General features: G+C 46.2%; 3 protein-coding genes across 9 annotated transcripts in view; all 3 read left to right on the top strand.

The window, feature by feature from the left end:
* The window catches only part of ABHD17C (abhydrolase domain containing 17C, depalmitoylase), a 33356-nt gene extending 30936 nt beyond the window's left edge, over nucleotides 1-2420 (top strand). The window contains exon 3 of the mRNA XM_005027154.5: nucleotides 916-2420. Within this exon, the coding sequence (XP_005027211.1) occupies nucleotides 916-1135 (220 nt within the window). The 3' untranslated portion in view covers nucleotides 1136-2420. The remainder of the gene's footprint in view (nucleotides 1-915) is intronic.
* A 3142-nt stretch (nucleotides 2421-5562) lies between these two features.
* The window catches only part of LOC101804475 (cell surface hyaluronidase CEMIP2-like), a 53336-nt gene continuing 34445 nt past the window's right edge, over nucleotides 5563-24453 (top strand). For 3 of the 6 annotated variants that reach the window (XR_011811880.1, XM_072043234.1, XM_072043238.1), the window contains exons 1-15: nucleotides 5563-5657; nucleotides 5736-5837; nucleotides 7986-8486; nucleotides 12905-13045; nucleotides 13160-13721; nucleotides 13989-14158; nucleotides 14464-14652; nucleotides 15002-15171; nucleotides 16042-16251; nucleotides 19974-20179; nucleotides 21783-21852; nucleotides 22484-22612; nucleotides 23619-23704; nucleotides 24085-24216; nucleotides 24337-24372. Coding sequence is in view for 5 of the 6 variants with exons in the window: in XM_072043234.1 (XP_071899335.1) it covers nucleotides 5594-5657; nucleotides 5736-5837; nucleotides 7986-8486; nucleotides 12905-13045; nucleotides 13160-13721; nucleotides 13989-14158; nucleotides 14464-14652; nucleotides 15002-15171; nucleotides 16042-16251; nucleotides 19974-20179; nucleotides 21783-21852; nucleotides 22484-22612; nucleotides 23619-23704; nucleotides 24085-24216; nucleotides 24337-24372 (2768 nt within the window). In the remaining variant the exon portion in view is untranslated. The remainder of the gene's footprint in view (nucleotides 5658-5735; nucleotides 5838-7985; nucleotides 8487-12904; nucleotides 13046-13159; nucleotides 13722-13988; nucleotides 14159-14463; nucleotides 14653-15001; nucleotides 15172-16041; nucleotides 16252-19973; nucleotides 20180-21782; nucleotides 21853-22483; nucleotides 22613-23618; nucleotides 23705-24084; nucleotides 24217-24336; nucleotides 24373-24453) is intronic. The other 3 variants (XM_072043236.1, XM_072043237.1, XM_072043235.1) reach the window with 3 other exon arrangements.
* The window catches only part of CEMIP (cell migration inducing hyaluronidase 1), a 112039-nt gene continuing 96068 nt past the window's right edge, over nucleotides 8483-24453 (top strand). For both annotated transcript variants that reach the window (XM_021277341.4, XM_005027156.6), the window contains exon 1: nucleotides 8483-12378. The gene's annotated coding sequence lies outside the window, so the exon portion shown is untranslated. The remainder of the gene's footprint in view (nucleotides 12379-24453) is intronic.

Below are 24453 nucleotides of genomic sequence, written 5' to 3'. Positions count from 1 at the left end.
TTACAATGTGGAACGGCTATCTGAAAGTACAGGTTGGTGCCTGGGAGAAGGCAGGCAGAAGAAGCTGCTGTTCACCACCTTGAAGTTGATGTGCTACCCATATGCTTCATAATCGGGGTTTTCTGGTCTGAACTCAAAGGTGTGAGGGTGCCTTTGTCACCCTTCCCTTTCTTTTAACCCTGTTCTGTGCCAGGTAGTCACTAGGTGCATTGGCCTGCAAAATGTGGCTCGAACGGCTTGCTTTTAAGGCCACTTTTTGGAGTGGGACAAGAAATCAGTGTCACAAAACAAAATCCCATGTGAGTTTCATTTGGTTTGCAGTTAAATGTCCTTGTGTTACGCTGTTTTCCCACAGTTTTCTCTGTTGCCATTTGAACTTAAACAATCGGTACAAAGAATGGGTTATTTTACTTTATCTCATTCCTCCCTCTTTTGGGGGTTTAAAGACAGGTTCAAACCTCATGAGCTGGCTCTTCGCATGAAGTCTTTATGACTGGAATGCAGTTAACCGGTTGCTAATCTGCTACATGGGAAGGTGATAATGTGTAATACAAAGAGTCCACAGTGGTAACATCTCATAGAATCTGATTTGCCATACACCAGCTTTCTGCAGTGGCTTCTTTGATAGGTACGCCACTGGCTGGTGTTTCAGGTGCCAAACTTTATTTGCACTGCTGCCCATTTGAGCCTCGTGCCATCAGAACTGGCGGCGTAATGGTAGCAAGGTTGCAGTTTGCACATGCATTTTGGGAGTAAGCTTTGTTCCATATCGTTTGTTCCCATTTTCAAGGTTTTGTAGCCATTTAAAGCATACAGTGGCAAGCAGGGTGTTTACCAGTAGTTAAGCTAGCTTTCTTTAAATGTGTGAAAATTAAAGCCACAAACTGAGCACTGTTTTCCTTTTCTATCCCCCAGCATTGACAAGATATCTAAGGTAACCTCTCCTGTGTTGGTAATCCATGGTACCGAAGACGAGGTGATCGATTTCTCCCACGGCCTGGCAATGTACGAGCGATGTCCACGAGCAGTAGAGCCCCTCTGGGTGGAAGGGGCTGGGCATAATGACATAGAGCTTTATGCACAGTACTTAGAGAGACTAAAACAGTTCATATCTCATGAACTTCCCAACTCCTGAAGAAGCCTACCTGATTTTACCTCAGTTACTGTGAATGGAAGAAATTACCTGTTTTTGCACATGCTTTAACTGGATAGCTGTAATAGCTTTATACTATGAAGAAATGCCCTGTATTTAGGGTGTTCTAATCAAACATCTGATGAAATTTGTCTTTTATATCTGGAAACTATTCTACTAATGCACACAATACGGTCAACTACTGTAATTCCAACAATTTTTAGCTTCATTGCCCTGAAGGAAGTGGGGAATACTAGCTGCTTATGGGGACACTTTTTACCTAGTGCTGTATTCATTGAAGATCAGTTTTCTCTGTCTCACTTCTGATCGTTTATAGTTCTGTCCTACAAAGACTTTTTTTTTTCAATGTTCTCAGTGTGTAGAACATAACTGTTATGAGCTACAGCTTCTTCTAAACAATCAGCCATGGGTTCAATCTAAGCGAGTACTTTCTTTGTAAAGTTTCTAGCTGTGGTATTGTAACTGGAAAGTTATTGTGATGAAGTTCCTCCTCCTCCCTTTTAGTGTTCTTTTGTTAACTTACTGATCTTCCCAAGTAAATTATTTAAATATACTTTTTCCTGATAATAAACGAACTACTATATGGGGCTAAACTCTGTAATGACTTCTCCATTACCTTGTATAAACATAACTGGAATATTCTCAAAGGAACTATGGACAAAATTGCTTTTGTTTAAAAATAAATGTGTAAATTTACTACTAGAAAACTCATTTTAATATTCAGATGGTCTGAATAATAGCCATAACAGACATTTCCTTCTGTAAAGCATTCCTGTAGACTTTTTAAAAGTACTGTACATATTTGAATTTACATTGTGCATAGATTCTTAATTGGTAGTTTTAATTTAAGTCTAGCTACAATAAACTGCAAAATTCTGGTTTGTATATGATTGAATACATTTTGTTAAAATATGTTTTTATCCCTATATTATTTTGCTATTAAAGTTTTATAAAGTTTCCAGGACAAAAAATTTACACATTTATGTTTTGATGAATTTATGTAACTAAATTTTCATTGAGCTGATCTTTTTAGTTTAGGAGTAATTTGATTCTTTGACACTGGAATCGCACAGATTATGCATCAGAAATGCAAAACATGTAATTGTTACACTACTAGCATAGGTCTAATTTTTCCAAATTTAAAGGCCTTAAATGTACTGTAAGCCTCAGATTGTTGTATAAATTGATCACGATTGATTGCAGTTTGTGTCCTGTTGCTAGAATGCAACACAGTGGTTGTAATGGAATAAAGGATGCATGGATTAGATCTTGCTGCATTTTTTGAATCTTATTTTCATACAAAGAAAAAAAAAGAACAAAATGTACTTAAATGTCATTACTTAATTCCTTTTTTTTTTCCAAGGAAAAGCTATCCTAAAGTAGAAAGCCTCATTTCCACATAGTATGGTATGTAGATCAAATCTTTAAAAGATTATTTTTAAATTACGTCCAGCTGTTTTTTAAATAACAAAAATACATGAGTCACGGCTGAGAAGAAATGTCTGAGCATCGTTGTCATGAGACCTTGCAACAGGCCTGCAGTTAATTGTCAGCACTGCAAGTGTGTCTGGTGTCTGGCTATTGGCTTGGCCCTATTACTGTAAAAGGGGGGAGGGGGAAGGGTGTTTTTGTTTGTAGTGGTGTGGGGAGTAGGGGAGAAATGAGGACACCTGTCACTTCTGCACATCATTTGGCTTGTTACCCTGGGTGCTTGCACCTGTGCTGTCCAGTCAGTTTTAAATTCCCCAAGCACCAGGGTACCCGGCTGTTCTCTTCCTGTATTTTAAGTAAATATTCAATTACATCTCATTTGTCTGTTTTTTATTTGTGCACCTTTGTAAATCCAAGGTGGGTGTGTTGCTTTCTCCATGTTTCTCAGGAAGAAACGAACTTGTGTTTGTTTCTTGCTGAGTTCAGTGGAAGCAAAGCTGATGGCCATGGTATAGGGATGTGCTCCAGGTTGCTCTTCAAGTGTAAGCCTCCCCACGTAGTGACTTGGGGAATTTCTACTTACTGGGCAATGTTGTTTTGATACCTCAGTTGAACTTTGGGTTGCTCTGAAAACTTCAGGCTACAATGTTGTTCTCCTCAGGACCCCTTTTGATTCAAGGAACTGGTACTTAAATTCTCTTCCCTATTGTTTCTTTTATGATTGCGGGAATTAAAGAAGTACTAATTTTGTGACTTGTCCTTGAATCTGCTTTGTTTTTGACAGTATTCCTCTGTTACTGAGATCCCCAAATCTGAATTCAACATTGTTACACTGGTCCCAGGGTCACTGCATGTGCAGCCCAAGTTCAGTGTGCTGACTGTATGTGAATTTCCCCTTGTACTGTCCTTTATTTGTTCATATTTCTGCATAACTGTAGTGCTCACAGACGCCTTCCTGTATTTCTGGCTTCTGCATTGCGTGTTTTGCTCTGCAAAGTTTGTCTATATTGAACTAATACAAATATTTTACTGTTAATTAGAATGTTAATTAATGACTTATCAATGATTCACTGGGCTTTTCACTTCCTTTTAATTCAATTATCTGTTGACCTGTTTGGTTCCTTAAACAATTTTTGTTGTAGCCCTGTTCCCATTGAATAGTTCTTGGATGAGTTGTGATTTTTTTTTTATATATAATTTCCTGGCACGTCCTTTAAGGAAAACAAATAGTAGTGAGCTTCTTTATGCTCTTTTAGCTGAAGTGATCCCCTGTATCAAGGTATCACTGTTTCAGGCATTTCATAGTACTAGTGCCTGCCAGCATTAGAATTATTAGTTAAAAAATCTCTGGCCAACTCATGAAACTGTTTATAAGACAGTGGGTTTCAGGTCCCCATTTGTTTAAAGAAAAAAAAGGTTGGAACAGAAGTTTTAGGTGGTGGAAAAGGGGATGATGTGGGGTTATGAAAGAGAAACTTTGGATTGGACTAAAAAAGTAGCTTGTTCCAGCAAACTGCTAACATTCACTCATTTAAATGTATAATGTGGGCCTTTACAAGAACTTGTTATGCATATTTTAGAGCTACCAAGGTGTCACTGTGAGAGTGGCTGTATATGCCTGGATAAGTTATGCAATGGGTCTTCCAAGAGTGTAAATAACTTTTTTCCCCCGTTTTTCCTGTGTGACTTGCTAACTTTGTTTATACAGTGCAGCAGTACCTGACGTACAGCTTCTTTTCAGGAAGGTAAGTTGTGGAGCGTCTGGTCTTAAATCAGCAGTTGTCTAACGTTCGTACTTGAAAAAGCCCGAGGAAAACATTTGTTACAACTTTAAAGGTGACATTTTCGAAGGAGTTTGCCCATCTTTTTAAAATTTATGTAACTGTTATAAATTTAGCCTGTATTTGTTCACACAAAGATGTGTTACCCTTGTTGCTTCTGCTACATTTTTTTTTTCCTCCAGTTCTTTGTCATTCCTGCAGCGTGTGGGAGCTCTGCTCAGGGCACTGACCTGTCAGATTTCTGAATGCCCAAACCTGTATTTACACTTCAGTGTAAATTCATTTCAGTATTGTGCGCTTCATTTATAAATCCTGTATCACATTTGCTTTTTCTAAGTAATGCTAAATATAGAAATAGAAAACCAGTCCCCTCTCCTCCTGCGGTTACTTGATTGTTCTCATCTGGCAAATCTTTTTTCCCTAGGTCCGTTCTCATGAATGTAAATCAATGATCTTATTTAAATCAATCTAACTTCTCCATATCCAACCTCCCTTCTTTGTGGATTCACCATCTGTGCTAGCTCTGAAATTTGTTGTTTTGCAACTGCAGTCATTTTGTCCTCCCAACACTAAGTGTAGGACAGCTCTTTGGTGGTGGGCACACTGCTGCTGGGAACGAGGTCAAGCCCCAAACCTACCTACTTCATGGCTCTCAAAGTCCTGCAGTAATTCTTAGGTTAAATCAGGGTGAATTTCATCATATTTCAGATGTGTAATATTTGGGTCTCAGAACTTCATTATGACAGTGAAAAGGACAAGCTCAGAGCTGCTTTGTTTCCCCAGTGCCTGGTTTCGTGGCAGGGTTCCAGCAGTAACCAAATTAATTCTGCGGAAAGTTAGAGTAACGTGCATTCTGCCTCTCTCTCAAAACAAACAAAACCAAACCCTCACCTCTTCAGGGTCTTAACTTTACATTGTTTTCTGCTTCTTCCAAAGGTACATGTGCATCTTTGGGGTTTCAGGAGGGCAGGCTGCAAGGGGGTGCAGCTGAGCTCTGCCATCCTGCAGGCTGGCCGGGGAGCAAGCAGTGCGCGCCGTGCTTGCAGCATTACCTCCTTTTCCTCTCTTTTCCAAAGCCCCTGCTCCCCAAAAAAGTTGAAGCGTTTGAGCCAGCTCCGGACACGGCTGACTCTTGCCCCCAGCAAGAAAAAAAAATTAAAAAAAAAATTAATCCCCCCCGCTGGCTGGAGGCGGGCTCGCAGCGGGGCCGGGCGGCGCTGCCCGCGGCATGGAGCTGCCCGCAGCCGGCCCCTGCGCACCCGCGGGACTTGCGCCTCCAGCCATGGGGCCGGGTAAGGGGGCGCCGGGAGCGGGGACCAGCGGCCGGGGGGAGCCCCAGGAGGGCGGCCAACCCCCTGTCTGTGTTGCAGGGAGCCCCCCGAGGAGCGCTGCCCTCATCCTGCTGGTGCTGCTGGTGCTGGGCGCACGGCCAGAGGCGCAGGAGACGGGTGTCCGCAGGCAGCAGAGACACGGTGACCGTCCCCACTCGGGTGCCCGGCGGTGGGGTGGGCAGTGCTGGGGAGGAGGAGGAGGAGGAAGGAGGAATATTTTGTTAGAGCCCACCTGGGGGCTGCCAGAAAGGCAGCGAGCTCCGTGCTGGAGCCCGGGGGCAGCGGGGGGATCGCGGCTGCTTGGACTCACCGCCCCTTGGTGGGAGGGAAGCTGAGACCGGTTTCCAGCTAATAGGTGGCGCGGTTTGATTATGGCTTTGGAGGTGACTACGTGCAATGGACCCTTGATTCATTTCCTCTTTACTTCCTCAGGCCTTTTTTAATGTAAGGGCTGTCTTTGAAGACAAGCCATCAGCCCAAAGTTGTGCTCGCTCTACGTGATGCTTTGCGCAGCAGTTTATCCTAGAAATTTTGCAGACCTGCTTAGAGGTTTAATGAAACTTGTGCTTCAGGTCGCTTTGCTGTTGGATATGCTTGAGGAGGGATGCCTTGGGCTGACCCCGAGCCCTTCCCTTTGTCCCAGGGCAGCGCCAGGCAGGTTGCAGCCGTGCGGCACAGCCACTCGCCCCAGTGCTTCCACGTGGGACGGGTGGGTGACATGGACCCAGCTGGTGCCTCCGTTCTCTCTCTCCTTGTTCCTCTGGGGAGCTGGCATGAGCTGTTAGTTGCCCCCTGCTTCAGCGTGCCTATCGAGAAACCAAATTGATCTCAGGGTTGTGTGAGTTGGGTTCTTGCAGTGTCTGCGGGTTGCTCTGAATGAAAGATGCACTAAGGATGCAAAGTGCCACTTTTGTGATGCTACTCCTGAATCATCCACTGCCATATAGTCCTAGCAGGCATATTTTGCAGTTTCTAAGTAATACAGGGTTATCTTTCAGTGAATTATAACCATAAATGTGCAGTTTGTTATATAAAATTCCAGTGTAATACTAGAACATTTAACTAATATGTTTACAATACACAACTAACCTGATGGATGGTAAGTCACGACTACTTAACTCCAATCTTGAAATCAAATAAAAAGTATTTGAAGCTTCTAAGACATGCTGGACTGGGGTCCACCTCTAGGAAATAGAACATTCTTAAAAATTTTGTCCGCTGCTTAGAAATGAAAGCGAGCGCTGCAGGCACATTCCAGGGCTCGAGGACGTGACCTCCAGCATTTAGCAGTATGTCCTTATGTTAAGCCATTAACTATTTCAAACACTCCGGGCATGATGCAGCCAAGTTTTGCCTTCCTTGTCCCTTTTAATTAGTAGAGCTTTCCAGGATGTTTGCAGTCCGACTTAAGAAGTCCCAGCCTACCGATGTTGAATTTAATTGTTTTATTGATCGTTTCTCAGGGTGTAAATTGAACCTTCAGGCTCTGCCTGGATGAAGGAGTGCTGCGTAGGGAGCACTGCCTTAGATACAAACTTAAGCTCCAGAGAGTCTCCTGTAGCAGTCAGTACCTCATCTACAGGAGGAGGCTGCTGTGGCCTCTGAGCCCCAGCTTAACCCCGTTACATCAGGGTAATAATGGCTTTGATCAGCAGGTGGAGACCAGGGAGAGCACCTGGGAAGCAGAATGGAGCCTTTAATTGAGACCCAGCCTATAGCTCTGGGAAACCTGGAGGCTGTGCTAGGCCCTGGGGCTGGGCTCAAAATGGGAATGGCACAGTGGGAATGTAAATTTTCCTTTCTTAGTCATGTAAGAAAAAGGCTATTAGAGTCTTTAATAGGAATCACTTTTTTTCTTAATGTTTTTCAGAAAATTATATGGAGTAGAACATACCATAGAACATACCGTTTTGGTCTTTTTTTTTTTTTTTTTTTTAAGGAATTTGTGTACTCTGGAGTGTATATGTTTAATAAGGGTATTTTCCATAATGTTTAGGGAAAATATTATTTTAATTAAAAGAAAACAACAACCACCACCAAAAAGAAAAAAAAAAATTATCACATTTTAGTACCCCCAAATCTGCCTTTTTCTAAATCTCTCTATGGATTTGACCTGTAGAACCTCACAGCTGGTTTGTCAAAGTAGTGTAACAATTTGTAGTGTATCCAAGGATACAGTGAAATATTCATAAACGTGTCTATGTACATATTTATGTATAAAAGAAAGAAGCCCACCAGGATTCTTCACTGTTTGTTTAATAGGTTTTGCTGTATTTATAATTATTTCAGGGCATAGCCTGAATCCCAACAGTTCTTGGTGGGATATGGAGTACAAAGGACTGCTGCACAGTAAGAAAACCCTTCCTGGGACTGTGGGCTCACACAAACTCTCCAGCCTGCTCAGAAGCAGCTCTCCCCTCGGTCACAAGGACAGCAGAAGTTTGCTGAGCCAGAACTTGGGCCAGAAATCACAAGAAAAGCAGTTGTCCTGTGACATGCTCCTTAAACTCTCCAGGTATATTTTAATGGATACCTTTGGACCCAGCTTGGCCTGGAATCTCTTCCGATTTTATCACTGTGATCGGGAAGTCAACTTGCCCAAAATTCACGTCAGTCCTCTCAAGCTGGCACAGCACAAGCTGAAGCCTTTCCTGCTGCACAGGATGCTTCAGCTGCTCAGGAACATGGGAGTGCTCTCCGAAAGTCAGCAGTCCAAGGTCTTCGCTCTGCTCAAGAAGCAAATGCTGAAAGCAAGGAAAACACCCGTAAAGCCCCAAGTGGAGCAAAGTGGTAGGTACATAAGGAGGAGATGGGCTGAATTCTGTCACGCCGATGGGGCTGAGGTGGGAGCCAGGCTCGGTGTGCAGGCCCTGGTGTTTTTCTGAGCAATGACGAGGGCTGAGGTGCTCAGCCTGAGGCAGGAGGTGTGTGCTGAGGTGGCTGGCAGCAGCCACAGTCTGCACAAGAGGAGCCTTTGGGGCGGCATGTGGAAGGCAGTCGCCGCCGATGAGCCATAGATTGGTTGTAAGCTGTGTTGGTCTGTGGGAATCGATACCGGCGCTAAAAGCCGAGCTGTGGTAGTGCTGTACCCAGCTCGGTGTGGTTGCCAGGCTGATCTCTGCCTCAGAGATCACCTCTAATGCATTAGGAGTGTGCTGCCACGGCTCCCCAGGGCACGGCTGTGCCAACGCCTCCCGCTGCCCCGCTCTGAGCTGGGGGCTGCCTGCGGAAACGTGTCAGGGAGCTGTGTTGCTTGGAAAAACATAAAATCTAGGAAGAATTACAAAATAAATAAAGTGAGAGATGGCAGAATATACAGCCAGGAAGAGGAGCAGGAAAACTTCATTGATAACGTTTGTTTAATTAAGGGTAACGTAGGAGGTGGCAGCCTGCGTCCTTCAGGCACTGAGTGCTCAGGAGGATGGGACGGGACCTGAGGGGGCTGAGGACTGGAGGTCATCGAGGCCTGAGGGGACAGGGGCTCGGAGGGCGTCGAGGCATGAGGGGGGGGCAAGGTCTGAAGGGACAGGGGCCTGAGGGGACAAGGCCTGAGGAGGCCGGGGCCTGAGAGGCCCGGGGCCGGGTCCGAGGCTGGGCGGCCAGGGCTGTGCAAGGGCGACGCCGCCCGGCCGGCCGCGGTGCAGCCCCGCGCAGGATCCATCCCCTGCAGGAGCTCCCCCGGCCCTCGGGGCATCCCCGGGCGGCTGCCGTGGGGGCAGCTTCTCTGTTCCGTACCGCCTGAAAGCCTCGGCAGCCACCGGGGTTTGTTAGGGAAGGCTCCGGCTGCGTTTGCCTTCGGAGCAAGCCGAGACAGGAGATGGCAGAGATCTCCTCGTACCAGGCAGCCCGTTAAGGCAGAGGAAGACGACCGACTTTATTTGCTAGAAATATAAACTTCAGTTTATAACCCAGAGTTACAACACTCAGAGGAGGGCTCAGGATTATTTTTTTTTTTCAAGGAAGATCTGTAACAACACTCAGAGGAAGGCTCAGGGTTTTTATTTTTATTTTTTTTCAAGGAAGATCTACCCCAGCAGAGTGCTTGAGGCAGTGAGGATTAGTCATGATTTCCCACTTGCAGGTGTGAGGATGTTTGGGAACGGGCTCGCGCTGAGGATGTGCCCTGTAACGGAGCGCTCTTGTGTAAGCTTCGGCCTGGCACTGCTGCAAAGCAAAAATCATCCACAAAAAGGAAACTTGGGAAGGAATGAAAGGAAAAGATTTTAGCTCGCATGCACCAAAATACAGATAACAACAAGCATTTCTGTGCTTTCCTGAAAATGAGACGGGACTCTTCAGAAAAACAAGATGATACATCCAGTCTCATTTGCTTTGTAATTCTCCTCCTCAGTCAGAGAAAACAATGCAGAAGAAAATGATACTGAAATAATTCGCCTCCAAGAATTATTCTTGCCTTATAAAACAAACAAACAAAAAATAACAGAGCAGTGCAGCTATGTGGATTTTGAGACTACAGGGGGAAAATGGCTTTGAAGGATTTAAACAGTGCTCACACCACACAAATTTTGAGTTCTTGTTCAAAAAAAGCCCCTTGTCAAATAGAGTCACTTTTGGCTTTGCTAATAGTTTTGCAAGGCCTGCCTGAAATTTAGCACTACCCAAAGCCTGTACTACACTTATTTCCGCTGTTACTAGGTTAGGTTAACCCTTGTCATCTTTTATTTACATTGTAAGTCTATGAAATCTTTTGCAGAGCAAATGTTTTATGTAAATATATATGAGGTTTCTAGGGGACTGACAGGCTATAAAATAAAGGTTCAAGTTCTCTTCCACCTCCAATTCTACACTTCTAGAACCTCAGAATTCAGAGAAACTAGTGTGTTTTAAGACAAAGCACTCCTATTTGTCTTGTCCTGCCTGCGGCTCCCACCAGTAGATAAATCTTTCTCCTAAAAATGAGCACAGCCTACCATACCTCTGATAGCTGCTCTGCTTTCCCATGACCCATATTCATACATGTCATGTTCAGATAAGAAGGAGGCACAGTACTGACTAATGCCGCTTTTTGGACGGAAAATGCCAAAAGCTATTTGAAACAGGAATAGAAGTGCCAGCAATACATGATAGATGAACAGCCGGTAGCAAAGGTGGCAGCTCTAGCATTTCCCTGTATTATGGAGTGTTGTCATGAGGGAGTATCGGCTGGATGTGTTTCTCTGGGCTGGATGCTTATCTTGATTCAGCACCGCCCTGAGTCCCAGAGCAGGGTGTAGGAGAGCAAATGTGTTTCCTTCAGCACAAGTGAGTGCCGCTCCTGCTCCGGAGCTGTCATCGGGAGCGTGGGCACGGCCATGCCCCTCGCCCACCCCCCTGCTCCCAGTCTGTTCTCATATTTTGTCTGACAGCACTCGCTCCTTATTAACATAACTATAGCCTCTTTGTGCCCCCCGACAGAAGAAATCCTGCACCAGAATAAATTTCAGGGGTGACAGATTGGAACGGTTTGACCAGATGATGGCACACAACTGTCGCTGAGATCAGCAGCACCTGTGGCTTCACACCTCTTTGGCTTTGGCCCTGGGTGGGAGCAGTGGCTGGCACTGCTGCTCGCCTGCTTCTGGCTTGTCCTTGCCGCTGGACGCTGGGCAGCAGAGCAGAGACGAGGGATTAAGCTCTGGGAAGGAGGTGGCAGTGGCTGCAATAAGCAGTTACCTGTATTTATGTGTTCCCTGAAGCTCAGTTATGCTAGAGCCTAGGAAAAAATGTGGTGTTCTAGTTCATGGAAAGCAGTAGTGTGTGTGGTGGTCCTCCTGCAGGCAGTGCCCTGTGCGTGGAGACTGGAGGCCAGCCTGGAGCCCATAAGGGCGAGGAACAGTCCTAGTCCATGGGGGTAAATGCAAACAGATTTATTTGAAGCTGCGTCCTTCCAGAGCACCTTCTAGAGGGAAGGGTTTTTGTCTCTTTTGCTGCGGGCTCTGACTACAGCTTGGTCAGGCAAGGTGAGGTGATGTGGCAGATATCTCTCTGCTCCCCCACTGTCTGGAGGGACGTTTGCAGCCTCTAGATTCAGGTGCTCTCAGAGCTACCTGAGGCAGGATGGCCTGGCACAGGACACCCCTGTGGAAAGGTATCTATGGCAGGGGGCTTGGACCTAGATGACCTTCAGGGTCCCTTCCAACCTGAGACATTTCCTGATTCATTCTGAGGTGCCAGGGGGCTGCAGGGAGAGATGGGGGGTGCAGTGCCTCAACCCCTGCCCCTCCCAGGGCAGTTTCTAAGCCCCTGAACCCCACACTTCACACTTTTGAGCCCAGCTGGGTGCTCTGCGGGCTTGCACGGAGCCCCCAGAGCCCTCCCCGGGCGGAGACCCGCTGTGACCCCCAGGAGCTGGGGGACCCCCGCAACAGCCCGGGGCCGGGGCCGACCTCTGCGGGCGGGCAGCGGGGATCTCCCCGGCCCCCGAGCATCTCGGCGCCGGCCGCAGATATACCTCCGGGCTGGAGGGCTCGTCCCCAGCTGGGAGGAGCCAGCAGCAGAGCTGCTGTAAACAGTGCGGGCACCGCCGGCGGCTGGAAGATGGATATAAATAGGGAGGCGGAGGGGAGGCAGCCGGAGCGGAGGAGCGGGAGCTGCCTGCGCCTGCCTCTGCCCAGCAGCCCGGGTCGGGAGCTCCCGAGAGGCGGCGTACAAAGTTTGCGGCTCGGCGCTGCCGGGGCAATAGGTAAGAGGTCTTTTCGCCGGCCGGAGTTCGCCGGTGCTTCTCGTCCGTCTGCCGCTGGGGTTTTCTCCTCGCCGGCTCCCCGCTCGTCCTGCTGTCGGGGTTGTCACACGCTGCGTGCGGAGCGGGGGAAAGGAGGTTGCTTCTGGTTTCGCTCTTGCTAGGTTAAGAGGAGGAAAAAAAAAAAAATAAAGGAGGGAAAAAAAAAAAACACAGCCCAAAGCAAAATGTGTCTTGGCGCCGGCTCCGTGCAAAGCCGCGGAGAAGGAGCAGGCGCCGCGCACGTGTTCGGGCGGCGGCTGCGGGCTGCAGGTAGCGGCCGGGGGGAGCCCGGGGGTGCTGCGGCTCCCCCTGCCCTTCGAGCCGGACCCGGAGCCGGTCCCGGAGCCGGTCCCGGTGCCGGCAGCGCCGCGGGACACATCGCGGAGCAGCGAGCGGCAGCGCAGCAGCAGGTCGGTACCGCGCCCCTCCGCCCCCGCCGCGCCCCGCCGCGCATCGCCGCCGCTGCCGCTGCCCCCGTCTGTTGCAGGGCCGTGCCCGGGGGCCGCCCCGCACCTCTCCCCGTGGCACCCCGGCTCCGACACCCGCCGAGCCGCCGTCGTGGGCCGGGGGGCGGCTCTGCGCCTGGAGAGCTCCGCTACCTTCCACTCCCTCGTCATCCGCGACGGAGGTAAGCGATGGAGGGGACGCACGCAGCCGGGTGGGGGGACGCCTCCCGGTCCCCTCTTTCCCGTCCCCGCCGTTGGGAGCCCCCTGACCCCGCTGCTCTCCCCACGCCCGCCAGGGAAGCTGGTGTTCGCCGACCGCCCCCGCGGGCCGCCCATCACCCTGCGAGCCCGCTACATCCTCATCCAGGACGGCGGGGAGCTGCACATCGGCTCGGAGCGCTGCCCCTACGGCTCGCGGGCCACCATCTCGCTGTACGGGCGAGCCGCCGACGGGGCGGCCGTGGCCGGCTTCGGGCAGAAATTCGTGGGAGTGGGCGGCGGCGGCGTCCTGGAGCTGCACGGCCGGCGGCCTCGCTCCTGGAGCCTCTTGGACAAAACCCTGCACCCCGGAGGGCTCCGCCACGGCCGCTACACCTCGGAGAAGCGCTGGGGCAGCCGCGGGCTCAACCTCCGCATCCTCGACGCCGGCACGGGGCGGGTGCTGGCGGCGGGGCGCTTCGACACCCACCTGCGAGCCGGCGAGTGCCGCCGCCTGCTCGCCTTCCTGGCCCTCCAGCCCCCCGGCAGGGTGGTGGCGGCCGCCGTGGGGGACTCGGCGGCCCGCAGCCTCACGCTGGAAACGCGGCTGCTCCTGCGGGACCGCCTGCGGAGCGAGCACATCGCCCGGCTGGGCTACAGGTGAGGCGAGCGGCGGGCGCGGGACTCGAACTCGCGGCCCCCAGGGCTTCGGAGGGGCGGGCCCGCGGCGCCACCATGGACAGCTCCGCGCCCGGCGCCTCGGCTGCGGGACAGCGCGGGGCGAGCCCCGACGGGGGGCGCGGGACGGGGCTCGGAGCAAGAGGGAGGGGGAATCCGGGGCTCCGAGCAGCCCCTTCGGGCCCCGGAGCTTGGAGGGGATGTGTGTGAGGGCTGCCTGCCCGACCGCTCCCTCCTGGTGTCCTTCAGGCAGCCCTGGGCGCTGGTGGGGATCCTCGGAGGGGATGCGCTTTCCACGGCTGAAGATAAGAGGGAGTATCACGGGAGCGGGACCACGGGGCTCGCCGTAGCCCAGAGGGAGTTCCTGACCTACGATGGCACCCGCTTCACTGTTACTGCTTTCAGTGGATGGATTAAAGGTTTAGTGGCTCCTCATCGTTGTTCGCCTTCTGCTGCTTTGCTCGGTCTTGTCTGCTGGCTACAAATCTGAACTGTGCCATGATAGTAATAGATGTGCCCTTATGCATGGTGACCATGCTAACAGCAGTACTCCCGTGATGTAGCATTTAACTGCCTACAAAGAGCTGATACTGACATATTTAATGGCCAGAGTGCTTCTGTTGCACACAGTTATCAAGACAAAAATTAAATCGGTAAGCACTTGGACTAATTGTAGGACTCCGTCGTGTGCAACTCTAAAATAATTGATTGCTTCGTTTTTCAGGGGTGCCTCATAATGGATTTAAAGTGGAAGTGTCTAAAGGGATAATTCTTCATTTAGTGGATGATGTTAGAAGTTGGTTACCTGGTGACAGGATTGTCATTGCCAGCACAGATTATTCTATGCATCAGGCTGAAGAGTTTAATCTCCTTCCCTGCCCTGAATGTAAAAATAATCAAGTGAAAATTGATGGTATGATTATTATTTTTTTTTAAACTGCTTGTTTGTTGTAAACACTTATATTGTTGTGTCTTTTATGTTCTACATTTACACTTACTTATCTCTTTAGCTAATTTTTGTCCCATGTGGACACTTGTCGTAGGAGAGCTGAAAGGCTCTGATATCATAGTGGGATTTAAAATTTGGCCTGAGGCAGCCATCCCCTATAGAAGCCAGGGGAAGGGCTGATCTCCTGTGGATCAAACACAGGGCACGTCCCAAACTTGGTGACTGCTTAAATGAAAGGTGTGCACTTGCCTAGAACAGCATGATAACAAGGACACCACGCTCCCCATGAATAAGAGGTTTCTGATTTTTACAGGCAGCCCACTTTATCTTCATATCGGAGAAGTCATAGATGGCATCGATATGAGGGCAGAGGTTGGTCTTCTGACTAGAAATATACTTATTCAAGGAGAAATGGAAGACTCCTGCTATGGACAAAATCAATGTCAGTTTTTCTCCTTTGACACATTTGGAGGACATATTAAAGTGAGTAATTTTTAATGCACGTGCCTGTAGGTTGTTTCAGGTAGTTCCTTCCCTGGTTTGTAACTGAGCAGTATGCAGCTTGAAACTACCATTGTGTCTGGGGTAAAAAAAGAATACTTGTCTATGAAGGTGGGGAAAGTTTGTTGGCCTATTTTGCAGAACTAGACTTACAATGAGGCTGTGCCATTTTGTTCTCTGTGTATCCCACAGCACACCCTTCTCCAGGCTAGTGGGGTTCTTTAGCTCCATCGCTGTTGGTAGGGGCGGTGTGAAGTTACACAGGTCGCAAAGTGCTGCTGAAGTAGCTGTGCTTCCTTCAGAGCAAACCTGCTCCACTCATGGCTCAGATAAGCGCTGGGTCTTGCCAGTTGGGATTAGCCCTCTCTGGGTTGTCCCAGGTGTTCCTGGTGGACGTGCAAAATTTAGCTGTTCCAGGGGCTTTGTGTAAGATAAATGCATTCCCAATTAGTGGAAATCAGAGATCTGGGCAGGTCTGACCTAAACTCACTTGACAGAGATGAAGCTTTCAGGAAATAGAGCCTGTTGCTAAGTGCTGTCCCTTTCTGTAGCCGACAGGAGTATTTTGTCCACAGCTGTGTCACGCATTTATGTGCTGTTATCTGTTGCTAAATGCTGTACGTGCTGTTTGGCAGCTATTCCTTGGCACCCCCACACCTGTAGGTGCACAGCCGCCAGCATGCTTCTCCACAGGTGCTGCTGTGAGTCAGAGCAGGGAGCTGGCACCTCCTTCTGGGATCAGGCCCTGTTTTGTACTGCAAACATATTGCCTAATGGGGAAAAAAAGTGTTTTTCTTTTAGCACGTTATTTATATTGCAACGCCTTACTTGGACCTACACTTCTTTCAACAGATCCTAAGGAATTTTAGTTCTGTTCACATGTCAGGAGTGGAATTAAAGAACATGGGGCAGCAAATCCTGGGCAGTTACCCTGTGCATTTTCACATGGCTGAGGATGTGGATGAGAGAGGAGGATACGACCGCCCAACGTACCTCGATAACCTGGCTATCCACCACTGCTTCTCTAGGTGTGTTGCCATACATGGAACTCATGGCCTGCTGGTAGGAAACACATTTTATTAGTACCGAGTTAATTTCTTTGCTTAGGGCACTGCTAAACAGTAAGAGCCATTTGTGATGCAGAGAGAAATCAGAACATTGAAATAAGGTGTCTTTTCCCTCAGAGATGTCTTGACTTGTCAACCTCATTTGACAGGTTATGACTGCTGTTCTGGTGGTGCAGCTCTTTGAACTGAATTTCAGGTTCTTCATATTCTCATGGTAATTAATATCATTAATGGTGTGATCAGATACAGTGAAATCTCTGTCATGGTTACTGTGGACAGTTTGTGATCATACAAAGTTTAATTTAAAATGAAAGCAATGGGCTTTTAATGGATGTGACTGAAGCAATAGATCTTATTTGCAATGGAGATAAAAAAGACAAGGGTTGTTCAAGTCAGGGCAATGTGAAACAAATCCAAAAATTGTGCACATGACAAAGGGAATGCAGTATGAGATGTGCAGACCCAAATGGCCACTTCAGTGCCAGAAAAAACCCTCAGGAACTTGGCTTTGACCTAGATCTTCACAAGGGCATTGTGGAGAGGAACTTTTTTAAAAAAAATAAAAAACCACACATGCCCCAGCTGGAAAAGACAGGTTCCTGCTCCAGTCCCGACACGTCCAATTGCTGTGTGCTCTGTGGGGCCTGGAGTGGTATTTTCATGTTCATGGACATTTCCTCGTTCACCTGATGTGTGCTTAGGCAGAGACACTCCCAGAACTATTCATGACCTCCCACGTTTTTCCTGGCAACATTTCTCAGCTCTGGACATAAAGCTCTGTAAGAAATGACATAGATACACTCTGGTGGGACCCTTGTCTAAAAGGGTCCACCAATAAGCAGGTGTTAGTAAAACTACAATACTGGACCTGCACAACTGAGACACATTTCATGTGTCTTGAACAGTGTTTCTATTGTCCATACCACTCAAAATTATTAATTACCTTCTCATATATGTGATTCACTCTGGCTATAGCACCTGCTTTTGTTGACAGAGCCCTTAGGTGGCAGGAGACTTGCATAGGATGTGTAGATACACTTCAACTCCCTTTCTCTTCACATCAGTATTACACCCTTTGAATAGCAGAAGCCTGCCAGGAATGAAAAGTTAAGCCTTACATTAATATTATTCCTGAGAAGAATGATGGTCTTTCCCTAGGTCTTTATCAGAAGAGAGGTTGTCAAGGGTTTTGCGGGGTATGTGGGATTCAGTAGGTGTGCGATCAGGAATCCAAGAGTGAGATCCAGGCCACCAGCAACCAGGCTGGGGTGGCTTTGAGTCCATGAATTCATGGACAGATTTCATAGCAAAGGCTAAATAAGTGATTCTGTGGAAGAATCATGTGGTTGCAATGCATTCATTGAGAGTAATTACAGTGTATTAAAAAGCCCTGCTTTAAAATAAACTAAAATAATTTGCGGTTCCAGAGAACTGCAACTGTATCAGATAATGACAGTTAAATAACATAGGTGAGTATCCATTTTTGCACCACGATATGTAACTTCAGCCTTTGAGAATAGACCAGACAGGTTTCTCTTCCCCCTTCCTCTTCAGAAGTAACTTCAGAGTTACGGGAGTGCTGTGCTTTGTGCTGTGCTGTGCATGGGTCACGCAGCATCGTGTGTGAGGCCTTTCTCCCATCTGCTTCTCCTGTGTGCCAGCCTTGTGCCACTTTGCAAGCCCACGGCAGCAGCACAGGCAGCTTGTGTTACTCACTGTGGTTAGAAAGCGGGCTGTGACATGCTGCTCGCTTCCCTGGCACACGTCACACTTACCGCAGAATACTGTAGTCTTTTAGATGTATAAAGTTGCAGTGCCTAAAGGTCACTTATATTGTGTTGCTGGACTATATATAATTCAGTGTTTAGAGGCATCTTAAACATCTGGTGTTGGACATGCCAACAGGGCTGCAGCTTGTGTTGTGGACAATGTTGCATGCTGACACATACAGTAATATGCTACTGTTAATGTCACAGTGCTGCTGGCAGGCTTTCCTTTCCAAGCCTCTAATTTCTTTCTGTGATGTGCTGAGAGTATTCAGTTGTTTCTGTTTTGATCTAAGAGCATGGATCCTCCTCATTAAGTGCAAATGTAAATGGTCTTTAAAATGTTATAGAAAAGCGATCAATATAATTTCATGTGTGTAGGTTTTCAGAGCCACCATGTGTTTCTGAAACTGTCACAAATTGTATTAATTAAAGCTAAAATCTGTCTTTGGATGCAAGTCTGGTTTTAATGGACTTCTCTGAAGCACAGATTAGTTGAACTTCAACTAAATCTATAAGAATGAAACTTTTTCCTTTATGGCAGCAGGCATTTTGCCATTACCAATTCTCTCCAAAAAAAAATCTTTGATGTGGCTCCTGCCCATCATTTGGAAGGACATGAGTAGTCAGATTTACTGTTCTTAGCAGGTTGGCAAAAGCACTTGCATTTCGATCTAAATCCGTTTCCTACCTGCATTCCTGAGATTAAACTGATAGAGACACTTTCTCTCAGTGTTGCTGCATGTAGGCTCTTGGTTATTTTCCTTGTAGCTCACCCTAAGCTAGTGCACCTGCATGCAGAACCTCAGTGGATTTCCAAAAATGTATCTTTTAGAGCTGGGTGCCTCGTTGCACGCTGCCTTTTTTTAACTCGAACTCCTCACTGAGGCTGAAACAAGAGCAGCAGATGACATGTTTGAGGGGCAACTGCCAGGAAATCAAGAAAGAAGTAGAAAATTCCAGTAGAAACATACTTACGGAAACTATAGTGTTTGTGACTCCAGCTGTTACGTACAGTTGTAGGCCATTAAGGGCTAATCACAGGATATGAATCTGAAATGGATTTGGTTCAAGTATCCCTCGGCATACAGAAATAACCAAATGGGTTAATATTAGTTAATCTTGCAGTTTTACAAGGACATAACTCTAACTGACGTCAACAGGAATTTGGTATGCTTGAAGAGTGAATAAATATGCTGACAGGGATCATGTGAAGTACAAAGTTCGGTTTAAGTGAGATTTAGTAACAAATAGTTGGTGCTTTAACTAACCTGATTTAGTATTCACATTTAAAGGATTTCTAAATTTGTCTTCATAAAGCTGTACATCAAAGGAGGCTTGTGCTAAATCCTCTTGGTCAAATTATGATTTAATACATGTCAGTTAATCTTAAATAGGCAGTGAGAGACCATCTCTGCCCAAGCTGAGCATTAAAGGGATGAAGTGGACTTGCATGTTCTAAGAGTGGAGCAGAAAGAACAGAAATATTCATAATATAAATTATTTCATATAGTGCAATTTCAAGATTTTTTTATTATTTTATTTGTGAAGTATTGCAGTCATGACAATTCCTGGATTAACCAGCCTAACTTTTTGGTTTATCATGCAAGACACATACATATTTACACAGGTATTTACTTCATGACACTGAAACATATATTTTCTCCTAGAGCTGAGAGGCGTCTTAAATCCAGTATTTTATGATTTTCCCTTAATTATGCACGTGATCTCCCTCAGAGTAATTTTAATAGCAGTTACGCTGTATAGAAAGATCAGCCACTCTTATGCAAACCACATGCGGCTTGAGCTAGCTCCTGGACTGATGCACATTAAGACACTTAACTGTAGCAAAACTGCTCCTAGGAGTTTCTGAGTTCACTGATAAAGCACATCACTCGTCATTCCTACTGCTCTTAGCATTGTAATCTGTGGCCTGTACACTTTCTTCCAGGTAAAAGACACCATTGGCTATGACACTCTGGGGCACTGTTTCTTCCTTGAAGATGGGACGGAGCAACGCAATACGTTCTATCACAACTTGGGCCTCCTCACCAGGTCAGGAACGATCTTGCCCTCAGATCGCAATGAAGCTATGTGCCTTGCCATCCGGAGCCACGTCTATGGGAATTACATCCCTGTGCCAAGCACTGACTGCATGTAAGTGCTCCAGGAGATAGAGTTAGTTTTTGCACTGATGTTGAGGTTTGTAGCGGGGTCCTAAAAACCAAAACTTTTGATGATAAAGTTTATGCTATTTGATGAAAAATGTGCAGCTTTTCCTATCATTTCACTTTTAAAAATAATTTATCTCTTTGACCTTGTTTTGCATGTGAAGATATCTATCAGTATCTGCATGAAACCTAAGCAAGGAATACTTGCTGCTGTTTATTGCTGTTGCTGTTTTGCAAGAATCATAAATGCATAGAGTACTTTGCTTGTGTCTGAACCCCTTTCAGTCCTTTTGAACCAGACAGCTCCATGAAATTTGTCTGATAAGTGCAAGTAGGTGCAGTCCTGGTGTAAGATGGCAAAAACATCACCTAGTGCAAGGGAATTTTTGCCTGTTTTCACCAGGGCTGAATTTTGCATCTAAAGTCAACAGGTACACAAGTACATGAGTATCTAGGCTATACTAAGAGATTTAGTGAGAACGTAGAGATTAGCATACAGTGCAGTGAGCCTCATTTAAAATGCAGTAAACAATATCCCGCTGTAGTTGACCAAAGTCAGCTTCCATTTTGGAGACTGATGTGCCAAAACATGGGCACTCAAGGGATCCAGAAACTGGCCTGGTTACTCTTTGCAAGTGAGAATATAATTTATCAACAGAAATTTGTATTTTCACATTTTCTGGAAAAGGATCTAGTGCCCAAATCCTACTTATTTTAATTTATGTAAGTAATCCAATTGAATTAATTACAGTTATGGTTGTTGAAATGCTATGGTTGATTATATGGTTAATATAGATTTATTGTGCACCTATTTAGTTGTTCTGTTCAAGCAAAGGAGTGGGGATTCTTGATCATGCAGTAGTTAAGGTAGATAAAAATTATTGAGATTTTCTGCTTAGAATGATCAAATTAATTGTTATGGTCATGAGAAATGGTTTACAGTGTTTTTACATGTGGTCTTTATTATTGCAAAAGATGTTATCAAATGAAGTAATACAACAGATCATAATGTTTTCATAGCTATGTCTGGCTTCTGTTTGTGCCACTGCTGATCCTCCCTCTGAGGCAAAAACTCTTTATTTGAACAAATGTCAAAATAATATCTCCTTAATCTCCTGCTTAATGAGCCATTTGTGGCTTGCAAGGACATTTGTTTTGTTTTCCAAGTGGAAGCATAGTAAATCCATAGCGAATCCCCTACCTCCTGCCATGGCCCCCAGAGTTCCTAAAAACAAAATAGAAGTTCACTTTTCAGGCTTTTTCCAAAGCTGCTTAACTTTTGGGAAGAAGGAAAAAAAAAAAAAAAAAAAAAAAAAAAGACATCAGATTTCCTTAAGCTGCATTTAACAGAGCACAGATTTTGTGTTAATGGTCTCATATAATTCACAATAAGTTCAGCATGTGACTCCATAAATGAATGTCTGACATCACTAGATGCTGTTCCTTAAAGAGAATCATTAAAAGGTTGTGTGGAGTTTTAAAGTCAATAGGAGGGTTGTGGCTGAAGTCCAGCACAGTGCTATGAAAATGTATCCCTTCCTGTTTGGTAACTGCTTAGGATCATTTTGATTTTGATTTTGATTTTTCAGGGCTGTCAGCACTTTCTGGATTGCAAATCCAAACAACAATTTAATAGAGAATGCAGCAGCGGGTGCTCAGGTAAAAACATTTAACTGCAATAACTATACTTTGCCTCCAGGTCCTGTATACTCTACTCTTATTGATGTCATTAGTGTGAGGGCAGTGAATTTTTAGGAAGTCATCATAAAATTTGGATATATATTTCTGCAGCCTTCCTCTCTGTTAAGAACAAGTAGTTTCCTGCAGTTGTCTCACAGTTGTCTCTGAGACTGATTTCTCTCACAATGGTGGCTGGAAGTGGTGTGTGGTGTCTCTTAACAAATGTTGATTTTTATTAGGAGTTAATAGTTAAATGCCCAATATAATTTTATGTTTGCATATATAAATATGTACTCTTTCCGTGTTGTTATCTCTGATGGTTAACCAAATCATGTTTGTGTTTAATGTGGCTGTATAGCACCTGTATTTCACCCCCAACATATGGATTTTTAGAACTCATGTGCGTGTGCCTCAGGGGCCCACTGTGCATGCCAAAAGATAAGAGGGGTGGTGTGAGAGTATGTGCTGCTGTGTGTCCCCTGGGACTCGCACGTGTTTTGCAGGCTCAGCTGAGAAATCTGGCCAGCACAGTGGGAAGCACTAAGTCCCCGGGAAATTCTATATCATTAACTGCACTGTCCAATTCCTTGAACCTCCCTTTGTTCTTTAGGATGTTGGGATATGGTACATCTTCCACCGGGTTCCAACTGGGCAGTCCGAGGGGCGATATCCAGAGGGACAGGCTGAACATACCCCCCTGGGAGTATTTTACAACAACAGAGTCCACTCCAATTTCAAGGCACGTGGATGATTTTTGTATGTTACCACCAATACAACAGTATGGTGTAGGGTTGACAATGTATGGTGCTCTGATTTATGGCTGTCTTAAATTTTGATTATGGTATTATAGCACTATATTAAGAGACACTCAGCTTTTGGGGGTGATGCTCTTTCTAGATTAAAGAGCAGAATGGGGCTCCTGTTCAGGTGCCTGTGTTAGAGGGGATGTGCCCAGGCCAGAGGTGCACCTACTAAATGAGATTTAAGGAATGAGAGGCAGGAGGAGGACACTGAATGCTGCTCTTGGCCACAGTGGTGCAAGGATATAGGGGGATGAGTAAAAATAGCTTGTGCCAGGGCCTGCTTATCACCTTTGAAAAATTAGACCAAAAATTCAAGGGTAATTCCAAGAAAAACACATTTCCCAAATATACTGTTGACATGAAAACTTAACCTGTAAGCTATAAAAAGCATTTTTAACTTACTTCTCAGGATTCTAGATTGAAATCAGTGCTGTTCTCTGGGCCTTGTGTATATTACATCTTGGTCCATGACAGCTGCTGCTCTATCCCAAAGTCTTTAACTTGGCTACAGCAGCTCATGTTCTCTTTTGACTGTCGGGGGACTCGTCACTCTTTATTTAAAGCCTTACTTCTTAACAACAATCTTTTTCCAAAAAGTTGTCAAGAGCTTGGCAAAGTCCCTTATTGCTTTCTGCAAGAGAGAGAGAGAGTGGGAGTTCAGTGCCTCGCATTGGGTCAGAAGGCAGCCCAAGATGTTGATGCGTAACACATGGCAGGGCAGGCTCTGTCCTGACTTCAGTGTGCTACATCCTGTGCTAATGTCATGCTGAGTGGTGCCAAGTGACACCGAAAGGGAAGAGAAAGCCCAGGCTTCAGGCACTCGCTCTGCCTGCACTCACTCTGCCTGCACACACTGGCTGCCCACGTTCATTGATAAAATCTGTGATCTCTGGTCTCTTGTGTGCAGTCTGTTAAAATAATTGGAGTCATCTGCATTCTCAGGCTGGTTTGTTTATTGGAAAAGGAGTAAAGACAACAAGAGCCAGTGCTGAAGATCCCAGAGAGTATCTCACTGTCGATAATGCCAGGTAAGCACATGCTGTATGGCTAAGTATTTTGGATACTTGTACTGCTTCCTGGCTTCTGCATTGTATTTAGCAGATCATTAATGCCTCGTTATGGCCCGAGTATCTGAAAATACACACAAGCTCTCTCTGATGTGCAGAGGCAAATATTTAATAGCTATGCACTGAATTGTTTGTATTATTGCTGATCAAAAATGATACATGTGCACTTGGGGTTATGGAGACTAAGCCGTGAAGCACTTGAAAAGGATTCTAGATCCCATTGTTCTGTTAGTGTGTTTGTAAACTTGAAAATTTCTTATTAATTACTAAGAAGAACTTATATCTGAAAGATGACGTAAGAGCTCCTAAGTGTGCTGCATTAACCCAGCTCCTTGCTTCAGGTTTCGCCCACATCAAGACGCTGATCCTGAAAAGCCACGAGTTCCTGCCATAATTGATGGCCTTATTGCTTTTAAAAATAATGACCACGGGGCCTGGGCCAGGGGCGGCGACATTATTTTCCGCAACTCCGGGTAGGTTACTGTAATTACATGCTGTACCATTACCCTCACGGCAGACGTGAACAGGCCTGTAGGCCAAATTCATCTCAGACATTCTTTGTAATTTACACCTCTCTGCTTCTTCCGTCCTAGGTTTTCAGACAATGGAATTGGACTCACTCTGGCGAGGTGATTTCTTAAAATGTACCTTCCTCCTGTTTTTTCCCCACAATGTATCAAGCCAAAGGATGGAAGCTGAGACACTCCCCT

Source organism: Anas platyrhynchos, chromosome 11 (genome assembly GCF_047663525.1).
Source record: "Anas platyrhynchos isolate ZD024472 breed Pekin duck chromosome 11, IASCAAS_PekinDuck_T2T, whole genome shotgun sequence".
Classification (NCBI taxonomy): Eukaryota; Metazoa; Chordata; class Aves; order Anseriformes; family Anatidae; genus Anas; species Anas platyrhynchos.
The sequence above is the reverse complement of the archived record's forward strand: the minus strand, read 5'-3'. Positions and strand labels throughout refer to the sequence as shown.